The sequence below is a fragment of the Zonotrichia leucophrys genome, chromosome 7 (assembly GCF_028769735.1).
Source record: "Zonotrichia leucophrys gambelii isolate GWCS_2022_RI chromosome 7, RI_Zleu_2.0, whole genome shotgun sequence".
Lineage (NCBI taxonomy): Eukaryota > Metazoa > Chordata > Aves > Passeriformes > Passerellidae > Zonotrichia > Zonotrichia leucophrys.
In genome coordinates, this window is record NC_088177.1 from 1,392,095 (window position 1) to 1,408,217 (window position 16,123).

The 16,123-nt window shown below is 39.3% G+C and overlaps 1 protein-coding gene across 1 annotated transcript in view; it reads left to right on the forward strand.

Moving 5' to 3' along the window:
• The window catches only part of NEB (nebulin), a 105,380-nt gene that overhangs the window by 8,645 nt on the left and 80,612 nt on the right, over positions 1 to 16,123 (forward strand). Inside the window, exons 9-35 of the mRNA XM_064718377.1 lie at positions 490 to 594; positions 772 to 879; positions 1,889 to 2,005; positions 2,640 to 2,741; positions 2,824 to 2,931; positions 3,028 to 3,132; positions 3,515 to 3,613; positions 3,844 to 3,948; positions 4,502 to 4,609; positions 5,271 to 5,582; positions 6,068 to 6,274; positions 6,941 to 7,045; positions 7,169 to 7,276; positions 7,430 to 7,741; positions 8,124 to 8,363; positions 8,649 to 8,717; positions 9,324 to 9,431; positions 9,637 to 9,948; positions 10,141 to 10,347; positions 10,882 to 10,986; positions 11,806 to 11,913; positions 13,053 to 13,364; positions 13,559 to 13,762; positions 14,222 to 14,326; positions 14,664 to 14,771; positions 15,198 to 15,509; positions 15,826 to 16,029. Of these exons, the coding sequence (XP_064574447.1) occupies positions 490 to 594; positions 772 to 879; positions 1,889 to 2,005; positions 2,640 to 2,741; positions 2,824 to 2,931; positions 3,028 to 3,132; positions 3,515 to 3,613; positions 3,844 to 3,948; positions 4,502 to 4,609; positions 5,271 to 5,582; positions 6,068 to 6,274; positions 6,941 to 7,045; positions 7,169 to 7,276; positions 7,430 to 7,741; positions 8,124 to 8,363; positions 8,649 to 8,717; positions 9,324 to 9,431; positions 9,637 to 9,948; positions 10,141 to 10,347; positions 10,882 to 10,986; positions 11,806 to 11,913; positions 13,053 to 13,364; positions 13,559 to 13,762; positions 14,222 to 14,326; positions 14,664 to 14,771; positions 15,198 to 15,509; positions 15,826 to 16,029 (4,395 nt within the window). The remainder of the gene's footprint in view (positions 1 to 489; positions 595 to 771; positions 880 to 1,888; positions 2,006 to 2,639; positions 2,742 to 2,823; positions 2,932 to 3,027; positions 3,133 to 3,514; positions 3,614 to 3,843; positions 3,949 to 4,501; positions 4,610 to 5,270; positions 5,583 to 6,067; positions 6,275 to 6,940; positions 7,046 to 7,168; positions 7,277 to 7,429; positions 7,742 to 8,123; positions 8,364 to 8,648; positions 8,718 to 9,323; positions 9,432 to 9,636; positions 9,949 to 10,140; positions 10,348 to 10,881; positions 10,987 to 11,805; positions 11,914 to 13,052; positions 13,365 to 13,558; positions 13,763 to 14,221; positions 14,327 to 14,663; positions 14,772 to 15,197; positions 15,510 to 15,825; positions 16,030 to 16,123) is intronic.

Below are 16,123 nucleotides of genomic sequence, written 5' to 3' on the forward strand. Positions count from 1 at the left end.
ATAATGCACTTGTGGCTGAAAATGCCCCTGGAGCACTGAGTAAAACTCAAGCGGGTATTTTGTTGTTAGAAAAACTCTTTAAACTTTTAATACTTGATTTCTATGAGCTTGGATAAATAATGGAAATCACAAATATCAGGTAATTAAAAGGGTTTGCTTATAACCAGTTCCAGCAGCAATCCCCGTAAATTCTGACTTAATGGGCAATATCCTGATATTATGTGACCAGGGAGAAAACAGAACTAAAGGAATTTGGTAGAGATGATTTATTTATCCTTTTTAGGTCAGGGAAGGTACTAAGGGAAATAACACTGGAATGATTTGGCCAAATCATATTTAAGGTGTTTTTTACCATACCTGCTAAAACAGTTATAAGGCAGGCATCAAATATGAAGCAGCTTTAAAAAGACAGCTTTGGAAAATGAATCTGTCAGGTGAAAATGGAGCTGTGTCTTGGAGATTCAATTTTATTGTTTTGTTTCCTTATAGGTTATTTACCATGAGGACTATAAAAACAAAATCAAAGGCAAGTGGAGTCAAACTCCGTGCTATGACGTGGCAGTTGCAAAAATGAATGCAGAAAATCTCAGTATGGTGAGTGAATCCTGCAGAAAATCTTCAACAGCTTTATCCCTGTTTATGTTCATTTGGAAAATACTGAGGCTCCATTTGTGGCATTGCTTATTTCCTAAATAATCCCTGTTGTAGGTGTCTAATTTACAATGAAATGTAATGAATGTGTTGTTTTCTGTCTGTCTCTGTTCCTAACAGAGGAAATACCAGGAAGACTTTGAAAACATGAAAGACCAAATCTACTTCATGCAGACTGAAACTCCAGAGTACGAAGCCAACAAACGAGCTTCAGAAAACGTCAGCAAGGTGAGGGAGCTGAGCGCCACCTGCTCAGCCTGGGAGCAGTTCTGAACCCACCCAATGTGGGATCTCAGCAGCTCAGGACTGAGGTGTCACCGAGAGCACCCTTGGGGGGCTCGGGAGCCCTGGAATGTTCCAGAAGTGTCTGGTGGCTGGACTTTGATCCCACACAGGAGACGACACCTGTATGAGGACAGGAGGGTTTCACCGGGGTGAATGGTGAAGGGATTGGTTAATTAGAGAGTGAAACACAGGGTTTAGGATTTCTGTACAGGGGGGTTTAGAGAAGTAAGATGGAGGAATTGGGGCGTGTCCTGTCCTTCTTCTTCTTCTTCTTCTCCTCCATCTTCTGTGGTGATGGTGGCACTTTGGGATTGGTCATTACTGAAAGTGCACTGGGCAATAAGGGTGAAAGGTATTGGGGAAAAATGATAAATATTGTACACGTAACTTTGGGTATAAAGATAGGTGACCGCCCGGAGGGCAGGGAGTGTGCTCATGGCTGGCTGCTGAGCAGAGCTCTGTCGGGCCGAGAGAAAATCTTTTAGATAAACAATTAATAAACACAGAGACCGAGAAAAGAACTGAAGCCTCTTCTCGTCCTGGGCTGCCCCAAGGCCACCCCGGGCCTTTCCAGGCCATCCAAACAGCCACAAACCGGACAACCCAAGTTTGTGCTGACATTGTTTTGGCAAGACCTCTCATGGTCCTTGGCCACCATAAGTGAAATAACAGGGGCATTTTTCATGGAAAGTTGAAGATTATGTCGTAGAATAGATTCATGTCACAGGATGGTTTGGGTGGGAAGGGACCTTAAAGGCCACCCAGTGCCACCCCTGGCATGGGCAGGGCCACCTCCCGCTGTCCCAGGCTGCTCCAATCCTGTCCAGCCTGGCCTGGGACAGTTCCAGGGATGGGGCAGCCACAGCTGCTCTGGGCTATCACACAGGTTGGTGAGCATTTGGCTTTCAATGCTGATTTTTAAAACCTCTTTTTTTATTTTTATTCTTTCAAGTTCAAATACAGAGCAGACTATGAAAAGAAGAAAGCTGTTGCAGATTATAATGTGCTCCCTGCTACAGAGAACCCATTGCTGAAGCAATTAAAAACTGCAGCAAATATTCTGAGTGATGTGAGTATTATCAATGTGCAGCTACATCATTTTCAGTCATGTACCAGAAACCACATTCATCATTTCTTCACAAAGCTTCTCCTTTGGAGTATTTTTAGTTTTGTGGACCCATATTTGTAATGAGATAGCACCAGCCAGAACAACTCAGGTAAAGAATGAATTCTCCACAGATGGGTGTAGCAACAGCAGTGGCACATGGATGGCTAATTAGTGGATAGTTCATTTAGATCCTTGTGGATAATGAATCACAAGAGGACAGTTCTTTCCTTACTGTATAAGGAATTTCAGCTAATAATGGTAATATATGTGGTGCTTTTATATAATATTTTTATATTATATTTTGGTTATTCACTGTAATGGTCTTCTCAATTACTCTTTTATTTGTATGAGAAGAGATTGAATATTCTCAGTGTCAGAAGACCAAAAACCATTAACCAGACCTTTCTGTCTTCCCTTACAAACCTAAAAAAGTTATTTTTAAAAACCATTGGGAAAACAGTGCCATCTGTTTCTCAGTCCTGTGAGAAAGCTTTTCTTTGGAACCGTTTCTCTGTTTTACTCTTGTCATTTTTAACATGGTGGGGGTGACTTGCAGTGAAATCTCCTGTGTGATCTGGTATTATTTGATTTGCAGAAATTATACAAAGAAGCCTATGAACAGTCCAGAGGAAACAAGATGAATTACTGTGAGACACCCAAGTTCCAGACTGATGCTGCTCTGAAGAACTTTAGTGATGTAGGTATTTCATTTGGAGCTTATCCTTCAGTACTGACCCTCTTGGTTCCTTTTGCCTCTCAACTCATGGTTATTTTGGCAGGTTAAATATAAAGATGCATATCAGAAGAATATTTTGGGGCACTACTTGGGCAGCTTTGAGGACCCACATCAAATCCACTGCATGAAGGTTGAAGCTATGAAAAGTGATGTAAGTGTGGCAATCGTTGTGTTTTCCCCATCACTCTGGCAAAGTTCAGACAAAGCTCAGTTGTGGTTCCTCACTGAATGTTGCTCTCTTTCCTAGAAAAATTACAAAGCAGATTATGAGGAGGAAAAGACAAAGTGCTACTTCCCTCAGACCATAACTCAAGAGTATGAAGCCATCAAGAAGTTGGAGCAATGTAAAGATGTGAGTACAGGGCAGCAGTTGTTCACCACAGAAAAATTAACGGAGTGATCCCGGGTAGCATCAATGATTCTGAGTTTGGCCTCATTGCCATATGTGACTTAAAAAAACCCAAACATTTTCATCTCTATTTTAGGGCCTTTTGTGACATCTAGTGATCAAAGCAGATATAGCACAATCCTTTTTATAACAAGTAAACCCATAAAATGAGAGCAGTAGTACCAAAATGAAGAACGAACCTCAAGCATTCACCTACTTCAATCAATATTTTTTTCAAATTAATGCTTCCAAAGTACTTAATTTATTAATAATTTTATTATTTTTATCAATACTTGGAAAATATTTTATATGCCTTTTTTACAAACATTTTTTAATCTTCTTTCAGTACACCTACAAAAAGCATCCTGATCAAACCAAATTCACTTCAGTGACTGACTCTCCAGTACAGAAACAAGCAGAGATCAACAGCAAACAGCTGAGTGATGTAAGTAAACCTTGGGAACACTCTGACATTCCCAATTTCTGCCCTGTGCCCACCTTCACTTCATCCTCCACCTTTAAGAGCACTCCTGAAATAATTGTGTAGGTGGCTCTGTGTATTCACATTTTTATTCCAGCAGAACATCACCTGGAAAACAGATTTTTTAAAATAGTTTTTAAATTCAGAGTCTATAAATTGGGCTGCTAAATATCTTCCTTTATTTTTCTTTGCAGATTTTGTATAAATCCAAAGGGGAAGAAATTATTCACAAGTACCACCTCCCTCCTGATGTGCCCCAGTTCATCCAGGCTAGAGTCAATGCCTACAACATCAGTGATGTGAGTATATTTTGAATTGCAACACCATGGAGCTCTCCACTGATATTATCACTTTTATTGCCTTTGTGATGTTAATTTTTTTGGTGGCATTATCAGCTCTCCAGGAATGAGATAAAAATGGACATGTCCCTTAACAGCCTTAGAATTTTAATAGTCTGGCCAGACTGATAAAAAAATCCAGCCAGGCTGTTTTCTCCAGTTCCTTTAGAGCACAAAGGCTGAGTTTGAAGCTAACAGGAAAAAATTTCTAAAGGTTCAGTCAAATGAAAAAGGGTTTTGCATAAGAAAGGCCAAAAATGCCACTGATAGAGTTGTTCTAGATAAAAAGTGTAAAAATGCTTGTGGCATTCACGATTATCTTTGTAGTAGATTTATTTATTGTAATAGAACTGTAGTTTGTGTACAGGTTAACATTTTTCCATGAGATTACATGGACAAAACTGGATAATTTAATTCCTGTAATAAAATCTCCTGTAATAGGAAGATGGGTTTAAACTCTTTCTTAGAGCTGCTTTTCCTGACACTGCAACCTCTCCCCTTTTTTCCCTCCAAGGCTAACTACAAAGCAGACTGGAAGAAAACCCTTGCCAAAGGCTATGATCTGAAACCAGATGCCATTCCAATTATTGCTGCTAAAGCTTCTCGGAATATTGCAAGTGATGTAAGTAGGATTTACATCCAGTGGAGCACATACCCCTCCTGCATTTCATTATTTATTATTATTTACCTGTGCTGGAGACCTGTCCTCCTGCTTTAGCAAGTGACTCTTCATTCCTCTCTTGAACATCCCCAGTTGAATATTGGGATATTGGATTGTTTGGTGATAGTTCAGTAATTTATTTTTAGTTCAGTAATTTATATTTATTTATTATTTATATTTAGATATTTATTAGATATATTTATATTTATTTATTTATTTTAGTTCAGTAATTTATATTTATTTATTATTTATATTTATATATTTATTATATATTTATATTTATTTATTTTAGTTCAGTAATTTATATTTATTTATTATTATCACAATCTTAATTAAAAGCTGAATGTCCCTGGGAGTTGCAAGCCTACATCCATGACAGTGGTGAGGGAGGGCTTGTAGCTGCAGGTGTGGGTTGAGATTTGTACCAGGTGTCAAGACAAAAAAAATGCAATAATCCTCTTTGTTTTTGATCTAAAAAAATAATCCTGTGCTGTTGTAAAAACCCTTTATGAGGTTCCAGAACAAACTGCAGCATTAGTACTTTGAAACTCTTGTTGTAAACCCACCCAGAGTGTGTTTTCCCTTTCCCCAGTGGGTAAAGCTGTTTTTCCTTTGTCTCTAGTACAAGTACAAGGAATCCTATGAGAAAGACAAAGGCAAACAGGTCGGGTACCGGAGCCTGCAGGATGATCCCAAACTTGTGCACTACATGAACGTGGCCAAAATCCAGTCGGATCGGGAATACAAGAAGGATTATGAAGTCACCAAGACCAAATATCACGCTCCTCTGGATATGTTCAGTGTGACAGCTGCCAAGAAAGCCCAGGAAGTGGTGACAAACACTGGCTACAAGCAGCCAATTCACCATTACACCCTCCTGCCTGATGCTGTGAACCTGGAGCTCTCCAAAAATGTGATGCAGCTTCAGAGTGATGTATGTCACCAAGAACCAGCTCCATTTTTAATTCTTGTCACGACCGTGTGACATCATTAATGTTTTAAGGCTAAACAATTAATTTATATAATCCAATATATATTATATTGGATTAACAGTAGGTTGGGATGGAAGTGACTGGTCTGGAGCCATTTCTTTTCCAAACATAATCCGAATTATGTGCAGCTATTAAGTTCTAGGAAACTTACCTAGCAAGTGACAACTTCTTTTATATCTCTTCATATTTGGCATATTCCCAGTAAATGAGCATGTTTTACTAATTGTTGTGTTTTTGTAGTAAGATTTTAATTACTGTGATTTTATTTCTCTTAAACACTGACTCTATCATACTTAAACTTTTATTAAATCTAAATTGCCCCTCAAAAATGAATGTCCGGGGGAAGCTTTAAGGCTTTATTTGTTTTATGTGTAGAGACACTAATTTTTCTCGCCTCACTGTGTTTTTCTTGTTTATTTTTGAAAAGAATCTGTACAAATCTGACTTCACTAACTGGCTGAGAGGAGTTGGCTGGGTCCCAATTCAGTCACTGGATGTAGAAAAGGCCAAGAAAGCCACGGAGATTCTCAGTGAGAAGAAATACCGCCAGCACCCCGACCAGCTCAAGTTCTCCATCCCCATGGATGCCATGGAACAAGTGCTGGCAAAGCAAAATGCCAAGACCATGAACAAGGTGGGGAGTGGTTGGATTGACCCAAAATTTTGGGTCTTTGTCTTGCAAAGTTGTGGGGCAAGGTGCATTCCCACTGGAGTTTTTATTAAAATTTCCAGTGGGTGTGGTGGTTCCTTGGTTAAGACTGGGCACTGAGAGGTTGTGGTGAGCCTCTGAATGCCCATAATTAAGGGAGTTTCATTTTCTGTTTCTAAAGATTAAAGAATTCTTCAGATTTATAGTGCTTTGATAATCCTTTTTCTGTAGGACGTATTCACAATAAGTGAAGTGCAGAAAACCTGGAATTCTGTCAGTTTTGTACAAGTTTCCTGGAAAGTGGAATTCTTTACACTTGTCTCTAGTTATCCAGGACACCACTGATCCTTATTCCTTGTTTTCCATGGAAAGAATGTCTGTGAAAATAAATTCTGCTTCTCATTAATGCAGGAAAGAAGAAATTTCCAGTTTCAATATTTGTTAATTATCAAAACACACTTTGCAAATTTCTTAGAATAGTAAAGAAAGGAGAAAGATAATGCTTCTCCTCAGCAGCTCTGTGAAGGCTATTTCTGGTGCTAATAATATTTCTAGGAAATATTATTTATTACAAACGAGCAGAACAAAAGCAAACTCTTATTTTATGAGTTCAGTACCTTTTCAGTGCTAACAATTCCTTTGTAATTGCAGAGGCTGTACACAGATAAGTGGAACAAAGAGAAGACCAGCATTCACGTGATGCCAGACACCCCAGAAATCCTGCAGTGCAGAGTGAACCAGATGACCATGAGTGATGTGAGTTGCTGTGCTCACCGTGGGCCTCCAGTGCCTCGCTGCCGTTTTAATGCCTTGTTTGAAATTGTTTAGCTTCAGAGTTCTGCCTTCATGACCCCTGTTCTCTTTCACATCTGAACTTAGAAACTTTACAAAGCTGGATGGGAGGAGGACAAGAAGAAGGGTTACGACTTGCAGCCAGATGCAATTCCAATAAAAGCAGCCAAGAGCTCCAGGGACATCGCCAGTGATGTGAGTCTGGTCGTGTGATACCATTCCGTGACTTTATTTAAAGTAAATTACTAAACCTGAGATCTTGTGATCTGTTTTTTCAGTGATAAAGCAGAACTTAATATTGCATTTTTAAGTTGAGTTTTTTACTGTTCTTTCTCTTTCCTCTCTCAGTATAAATACAAACTGGCCTACGAGAAGGCCAAAGGGAAGCACATCGGCTTCCGCAGCCTGGAGGACGACCCCAAGCTGGTGCACTTCATGCAGGTGGCCAAGATGCAGTCTGACAGGGAGTACAAAAAGGGTTATGAGAAGGCCAAGACCAACTTCCACACTCCAGTTGACATGGTCAGCGTGGTGGCAGCCAAGAAAGCCCAGGAAGTGGCTACAAATGCAAACTACAAGAACTTAATCCACACCTACAACGTCCTGCCGGATGCTATGAGCATTGAACTGGCCAAAAACATGATGCAGTTACAAAGTGATGTAAGTAAGAGGTTCTTCAGCCTCTGCATTGTGAATACAAAGATGCTTAGTTTGTGAAAAAACACTGTAAGATAAATAGTATTATTTTGTTAGTAGAATTAGGCCATATGTCTACAAAAATGTAGTAAATTATACAAGTTTTTTGACCGTTACAGCAGTTCTATTTTTTTCCTAGACTCCGAAATATTTCATTAATGAATTTGAGCTTAGAAATAAACAATTTTAGGAATATTTACTCCATCAGGCTCTTCAGGAGCAATAGTTATGTGCAGACCAAGACAGGAAAAGCTTCACTTTTCCTTAATACATTTTATCTTCTACTTCCAAATTTCTGAATTATTTAATGCTTCATATTGTTGTTTTATCTACTTTCTGCCTGCAGAATCAATACAAAGCAGAGTATGATGAAACTATGAAGGGTGTTGGGTGGCTCCCACTGGGCTCCCTGGAAGCTGAGAAGAACAAAAAAGCCATGGAAATTGTGAGTGAGAAGAAATATCGCCAGCATCCCGACAAGTTGAAGTACTCTGTTCCTATGGATTCCATGAACATGGTCTTGGCTTTAAATAATGCCAAAATCATGGATGAGGTAAGAAAGTGCTCATCAGAATTCATTTCAGAAGTGGGCAACAATCCACATCTGATTTAACAGTCAACCCTATTGTATGCAGAACTTTAGAAAACATGATTTTATTTTGTAGCTAATTAATGTGTTTTAAGTGCTAAAATAAAAAGATGAATGTTGCTCTGGTGGTAGTAGCACATCATTGTCAAGGCAGTTTGGATTTCAAGTGGAAAATAGTATTTTAAATTGTTTTATTTAAAAATAACAACGGATGTTGAGGTGTGTAATTTATTTTTATCCTTCCAGCACAAGTACAAACAAGCCTGGGAAGAAGACAAAAAGAAAATTCACATCACCCCAGATATTCCACAGATTGTTTTAGCAAAAGCAAATGCATTCAATTTAAGTGAAGTGAGTATTGTTTGTAGGTCCGTGTCCTTGCTCTTATTTTTTTATTAGGAATAAGTGAGATGAGAGCATGCAAAATCTCACCTTGCTAACCTGTAGTAATTTTACAAAACCTATTAATTTTCCTTTTCCCTGCTTCCTTTCCCAAAGTTAGATACCCAGAATTGCCAAGAAAAAGCCATGTTTATAGTCAGGTTGTGAGGTGTTCATGCAGACCTGTTAAATTAAAATTTAACAGTTGCTAACAAAATTCAGTAGACTTTGAGTACTGTTCATGTTTGTTACTGTATTTATTATTTTGTTATTGATTATTTTATTTCCCCATGCACAAAGTTTTATACAGGGTTCAAAAGGTAGGTAGCACATGGAGGTTTTTTTTGATGACATTATGGACTGGTTTTGGTAAACACTTGTTAAATCTGTATATGCTAAATAAAGCATTGCTTGTAATCATGCACATCTGCAATGTGGGCAGAAAAAGACATTTTTATATTTTTTTATTTTTTAAGATGACATCCTCATAGATGTAACTTTTCACCAATACTTGTGCATGTGGAAAACACGTAAATTTTTGCTTTTTAAAAAGATGCCTCTTTTTTCCTTTTGCAGAAAATGTACAGATCTTCATTTGAAGAAACCAGGAAGAAAGGATATGATCTCAGGGCTGATGCTATTCCTGTCAAAGCTGCCAAAGCTTCCAGGGATATTGCCAGTGATGTAAGTTCTTGGGAGAAAAAATGGGCAGGGACATCTTCCACTATCCCAGGGTGCTGCAGCTGGCCTGGGACACTGCCAGGGATCCAGGGGCAGCCACATCTTCTCTGGGCACCTGTGCCAGGGCCTCCCCACCCTCATAAGGAAGAATTTTTTCCTTAATTTCAAATCTAAATGGATCAAATTCTCTCTTTCTGTTCTCTTCCAGTATAAATACAAAATAGGGTATGAAAAAGACAAAGGGAAACTCGTTGGCTTCCGCAGCCTCCAGGATGATCCCAAACTGGTGCATTGCATGCAAGTGGCCAAGATGCAGTCGGACAGGGAGTACAAGAAGGCCTATGAGGAGAGCAAGACCCATTACCAGACACCTTCTGATGCCCTCAGCGTGGTGGCAGCCAAGGAGGCCCAGGACCGCGTCACCAACACCAACTACAAACGCCTGATCCACCAGTACATGCTCCTGCCAGATGCAATGAGCCTGGAGCTCTACAGAAACATGAATCAGATCCAAAGCGATGTAAGTTTTCTACTTGTGACTTTTGTTTTCACATCGTGGATGCGGTTTGGAAAGGACAGGATTATTTTTTATGAGCTGTCTTCTTTTTGTGGCTTTTGTTTTTCCGTCACAGCAGTGTTTTGGAAAGAGCTGGTTTATTCTGTATGAGCTGTTTGTACATTGTCAACTTTGCTTTTGTGTCCTGTTTGGCAGAATGAGTACAAGCAGGATTACAAGGAGTGGTTCAGGGGGATTGGTTGGAGTCCCATTGGTTCTCTGGATGTGGAGAAGTCGAAGAAAGCCACGGAGATCGCGAGCGATCGGAAGTACCGCCAGCACCCCAGCATGTTCCGCTTCACCAAGCAGAACGATGCCATGGACCTGGTCCTTGCCAAGCAGAATGCAAATATCATGAACAAAGTGAGTGTTTAGGGGAAAAGCCAGGCAGGCATTCACATCTCATCCATTCCGATAACCAGTCTGTAAATCTCTGTCACACCTTTAAGTGGCAGTGTTCCCCTGGGAAAAACAACTATCACAGGCTCCTCTTTTTTCATCTTTTTTCTCAATGAAACAGCTTTGCTTAAAGAAAGAAATCTTTTCTCATTTTTCTCCAACCTCTGTTCATCCCATTCTTACATAGAAATGACTGGTCCTGAAAATCTTGATAGTTTGGTTTCATTAGAAGCAAGACTGGACAATAATTCAGCTGATTTTGAATTAGATCATTAATTCGTAAAATAAATCTGAGTCAGCACTTTATTCATAAAGTAATATGCATAATATAAATATGTATAATATGTGTAATATGTATTACATACATATAAAGTAATATGTATGTAATATAAATAAACACAGTTTACTCATCCATATCCAAATGGAAAGGTGAAAACCCTGGAAGAACCATATTTTGTCATTTATATTGACACATCTGATGTGACTTTCTGTCCATAGCATGCTTATACCGAAGCCTGGGAGAAGGATAAAACTCAGGTCCATGTGATGCCAGACACACCAGATATTCTACAGGCCAAACAGAACAAGACAAACTACAGCCAGGTGGAGTATTTTGATACATCTTATCAACATTTTAAATTAACATCTACTGGAGATTTAAGAACACAGGCGAGAATTTTATGTGGGTAATATTTTCAGGGTTAAATAAGTACCAGCTTCAGGCTAGCAAACTAACAGACTAAATTGCATTATAATGTGTGGAAAATATAAGTCCTGCTTTTGAAGTCTGGAAGTACACAGTCCATACTCTATGCTTTGCATAGAATTCAGTCTTGTTAAAAATTCCTTACTGTAAAATTACAAGTTAATTGTGTATATTTTTAACCTAACCTATGGGAAGAAGTAGATGCAGTGATTCCAGCTTCTCTTTCAGCTTTCAGATAGGAGAAAGTGACAGTTGTGCCAGTAGGAAACACTCAGGTTTTGCTTTGCATCGTTGCTCAGAGGCAAATCTTTGACTTAAGAATGCCTTACTTAAAATACCGTACTTAAAATTAATTGTGCACAAACTGACTTTACTGTTAAATGACTTCATGAAAACCTTATTAAAATTTTGCCAAGGCAATCAAAAAGTGTTCAGTTATCTCAGATGCATGTGTTTCAAATTTCCAGATGTGTTTCAAGTCAAGATAAGCTATAGTAGGAACCTGCTGAATAGTGAAAAACTATTTAGTCCCTCTCCTAAGCTTTGGAAGACCAGTATTTCTTGTTTATCAGTTTCCCATTTCTCAATTTCTATTCTAGCAGCCCTTCTCTCATAACTGAAGCCTATGAGGTGACCAGAGTTTGGATCATTAGTGTGTCTAAATAGCAGGTGACATACATATTACTGGTTTTAATTAATATTGTTTTCAATTTTAGAAACTCTACAAGCTTGGCTGGGAGGAAATGATAAAGAAAGGCTATGACCTCACACCTGAAGCCATGTCAGTGAAAGCTGCCAAAGCTTCAAGGGACATTGCAAGTGATGTAAGCAGCATTGTAACTCAGTGTGACGTGCACTGACCTGGTTGTTACAACCTGCAGAGTCACAGTAAATTGAGATACACTTCTCTGCTAGGGTGTGGCTTGGAGTCAAAACCAACATCACTGACAAAACTCCTTCCTGAGCTGTTTTTGTCCAGTTTACCAAGGGTTTCTCTGGCATTTTAACAAGTCCAAAGTTTGGCCCATTCATGGTTGGTCATAAAAAGGGAGGAGTTTTCATGACTTTGGGCTGCTTCATTTTCAGAGCAGCAGCAAATTTGGTCCAATTAGATGAGCCCAGTGCCTATCCAGAGAAATCCTCATTACAACTCTGAAACAGATGTGGTGACACACGGACTGCTGTTACCATAACTTGGTAAAAATACAACTCCTGCATTTGTTTTATTTTTAGGCATAGAGAATTTATTAATTCCCTATATAATAGAGAATTATATATATAATAGAAGAATATATATATATAAATATAAATATAAAAATATATATAAATATATATATTTATATATTATATATTATATATATAATTATATATATATAATATATATTTATATATATATTTATATATATAAAAATATATATTATATATTTATATAATATATATAAAAGAAGAAATTCTATTAATCATTGGGAAATGTTTCCTGTGCTTAAGTATCTTTGTATTTCATAATTTTTCATTGTTGATGATGTTATTCATCAAAATATTTCAGTGTGTCAGTATCAGGGAGTTCTGAATCAGATGGCACTGGAGACCATTCCTATTGCCCTGCTCTCTCCCTTTCCAAGGACTCTTTCTTTCCCAGGGAGAGCATTCACTGACACCAAGTCATGCACATTAGTCAAGGGGCTGCTAAAACTTTACATGAGAGCCCATAACAAGTTGTGTATTTGTAGAATCACAAAATGGTTTGGGTTGGAAGGGTTGTTAAGGCTTATTAATTTCCACCCTTTCTGTGGGCAGGGCCACACTCCGCTATCTCAGGTTGCTCCAAGCCTCACCCAGCCTGGCCTTGGACACTTCCAGGGGTAATTTCATGAGGAACATTAAGATGAGGGAATACATTGGGTGTTTTGTCACTCACATGTTTGTCCCTGTGGTTTGAGTGGTGCCACCTTTGCCGTTGCAGTTCAAGTACAAAGAAGGGTACCGCAAGCAGCAGGGACATCACATCGGGTTCCGCAGCCTGCAGGACGACCCCAAGATGTTGTGGTCCATGCAAGTCGCTAAAATGCAGAGTGAGAGGGAGTACAAGAAAGACTTTGAAAAGTGGAAGACCAAGTTCAATATGCCTGTGGACATGCTGGGCTTCCTTCTGGCCAAGAAGTGTCAGGAGCTGGTCAGTGATGTGGACTACAAACACATTCTGCACCGCTGGACTTGTCTGCCAGACCAGGTCGATGTCACCGAGGCAAGGAGGGTCAACGAGCTGCAGAGTGATGTAAGCTCCCTTGGGGTTTAATTCACTTATTTCCATGTAAAATAATTGCTGCAGATTGGAAAGCATCTTTGACGACTCGCTTTGGATATCAGTATAGATCAGATTGGAGCTAAACTGCCAGTTAGAATTTTCATGGGGTTTAATCAATGAACAGTGAAATAATCTGCTATGGTTTTGATTTTTACCCTTAACAGAACCTGTATAAGTCAGATCTGCAGTGGCTCAGAGGCATTGGATGGAGTCCTTTGGGATCTCTGGAAGCTGAAAAGAACAAGAAAGCTTCTGAAATACTGAGTGACAAGAAGTACAGGCAGCACCCAGACACGATTAAGTTCACAAGTATCCCAGATGCCATGGATGTTGTTTTGGCAAAATCTAATGCCAAAAATAGGAGTGATGTAAGTTGCTTCTAGTGACAGAACGTGGGATTCAATAAATGAATACGTTAATATACATTTTTAAACGGATCTCTGGTTCAGAACATGCACTTAAATATCCAGATAGCAGGTGTTTACAGTCAGGGCCTCACTGCTCTTTGTGCCTTGTTCAGAAGATTAAGATCTTAAACACTGATAATTTACTCAGTATAACTGCAAATAAGACCTTTAATAGACAGTATGTAAATGTATTGTTTTAATGCTGTTTCCATGGCATTACATAGATGTAAAGAAGAAAAAGGGTTGTATTTCAGTAAGAAGTCATTGTATTATTTGATTTTAATATCTTATTTTGTTTGCATCCCTAATTGTTGCTTAGTATATCTTTTCTTTGCTAATTTAGAGAAAAGGTGAACTGTAATTACTGCTGTGCAGGTGCAACTTGGATCAGACTAGGTATTTTGCTTGTGTCTCTTTCAGATACTTTACAGAGAAGCTTGGAACAAGGACAAGACTAAGGTTCACATCATGCCTGATACGCCTGAAATTTTGTTGGCTAAATCAAACTTGATTAACACAAGTGATGTAAGTTTGCATTTGAAACTGGGTATAGAGAATCACAGGGTTGTATTACTCACCTCTACAGAAAGCTCTGGGAATAATTCAGATTAATGTATTTGCTAAAGGAAAATTTTGATCTTCAATGAAATAATCAGAAAGCATTTAAATTTTAAAGTATTTTATATCCAAGGGTACAAAATACCTGTCATTAATAACAAGGTATGGAGTTTGATTTAATTAAGTAAACTGTGTTTGGAAACCCATTCTTTCTTTTCAATAGTCAGAGGTGGAAAGTTGTAGCATTGAAAAACTCTCTAGAGAGTTTTATCTGCATTAATTCCTTTGAATCTTTCTGTAACAGAAACGTTACAAAGTGGGATATGAAGAGCTGAAGAAGAAAGGCTACGACCTCCCTCCTGATGCCATCCCCCTCCAGGCAGCCAAGGCATCCCGAGACATTGCCAGCGAGGTGGGTCTGCAGAGGGACAATCACAGTGGGGCACAGAGGGGGCACTTAATCTTGGAGAAAAATAGTTTCTATTTAACAGGAGGAGATATGTAAAATTTTAACACTGTTGTGTTGCTGCCCGCCTAAAAGCTTATACAATTCTTAATGGTGTAAAACTAATTAAATTAAATACAATAAAAAAATAATAAAAATTAGATATAATTAAATATAATAAAAATGAAATGCAATATAAAGATGATAGTATATAACCATGAAGAATCCCATAATATCTCCTGGATGTTAAAACAAATGCGAAAAACTTTGGGGAAAACCAGAAGCGAGTTAAAATACATTAGATTCAAAATTATTAACTACTGTATTAACAAGAGAGAAACTGAAATGGCAGCTTGGAAACAAGTGTTAATTGTTGTTTCTGTGTTCAATTAGTACAAATACAAAACTGCATACAGAAAACAGCTGGGCCACCACATTGGGGCCAGGAACATCGAGGATGACCCCAAGATGATGTGGTCAATGCACGTGGCCAAGATCCAGAGCGACAGGGAGTACAAGAAGGACTTTGAGAAGTCCAAGACAAGGTTCAGCAGCCCTGTGGACATGCTGGGAGTGGTGTTGGCCAAGAAGTGCCAGGAGCTGGTCAGTGATGCCGATTACCGGCACCCTCTGCACCGCTGGACGTGCCTGCCGGACCAGAACGACGTTGTCCATGCCAAGACAGTGTACGACCTGCAGAGTGATGTGAGTTGTTCTTTACAGGCTGTGTCACAGCCTTGGGTGGACTGTCCTGGGTTCTGTTCTAGTTTTGAAGGAGGGGTCTGTGTGGCAGGGAAATGGCAATGGAGTAAAGTTTTTTCTTATGGAGAACCAGCAGTTGGGAAAGACAAACGCTGAGGGCAGGGGAGAGCCTTAGGAGATAGGTCTGAACTTGAATGGGTGGCTGATGGGTTGACCCAGTGGAATGTGCTCCATTCAGAAGAACATCCATTGGTAGGAGTTGGGATTTCTTGGAGTAAGGAGGTTGCTGAGCTGTTTTTTTCCTCTCCTGTCCTTCCAGAACGTGTACAAGTCTGACCTGCAGTGGCTGAGGGGCATTGGCTGGTCCCCAATTGGATCACTGGACGTTGAGAAGAACAAGAGGGCGAGCGAGATCCTGAGTGACAAGAAGTATCGTCAGCACCCAGACACCATCAAATTCACCAGCCTTCCTGACTCGATGCCCATGGTGCTGGCAAAGCACAACTCCCAAATCATGGACCAAGTGAGATTTCTTTGTGTTTGCATCTTGAAGGCAACGAGCACCTTCCTTTCTCAGGATGTTGTTCTATGTCCTGGGTTATTCAGGGGCGATTATT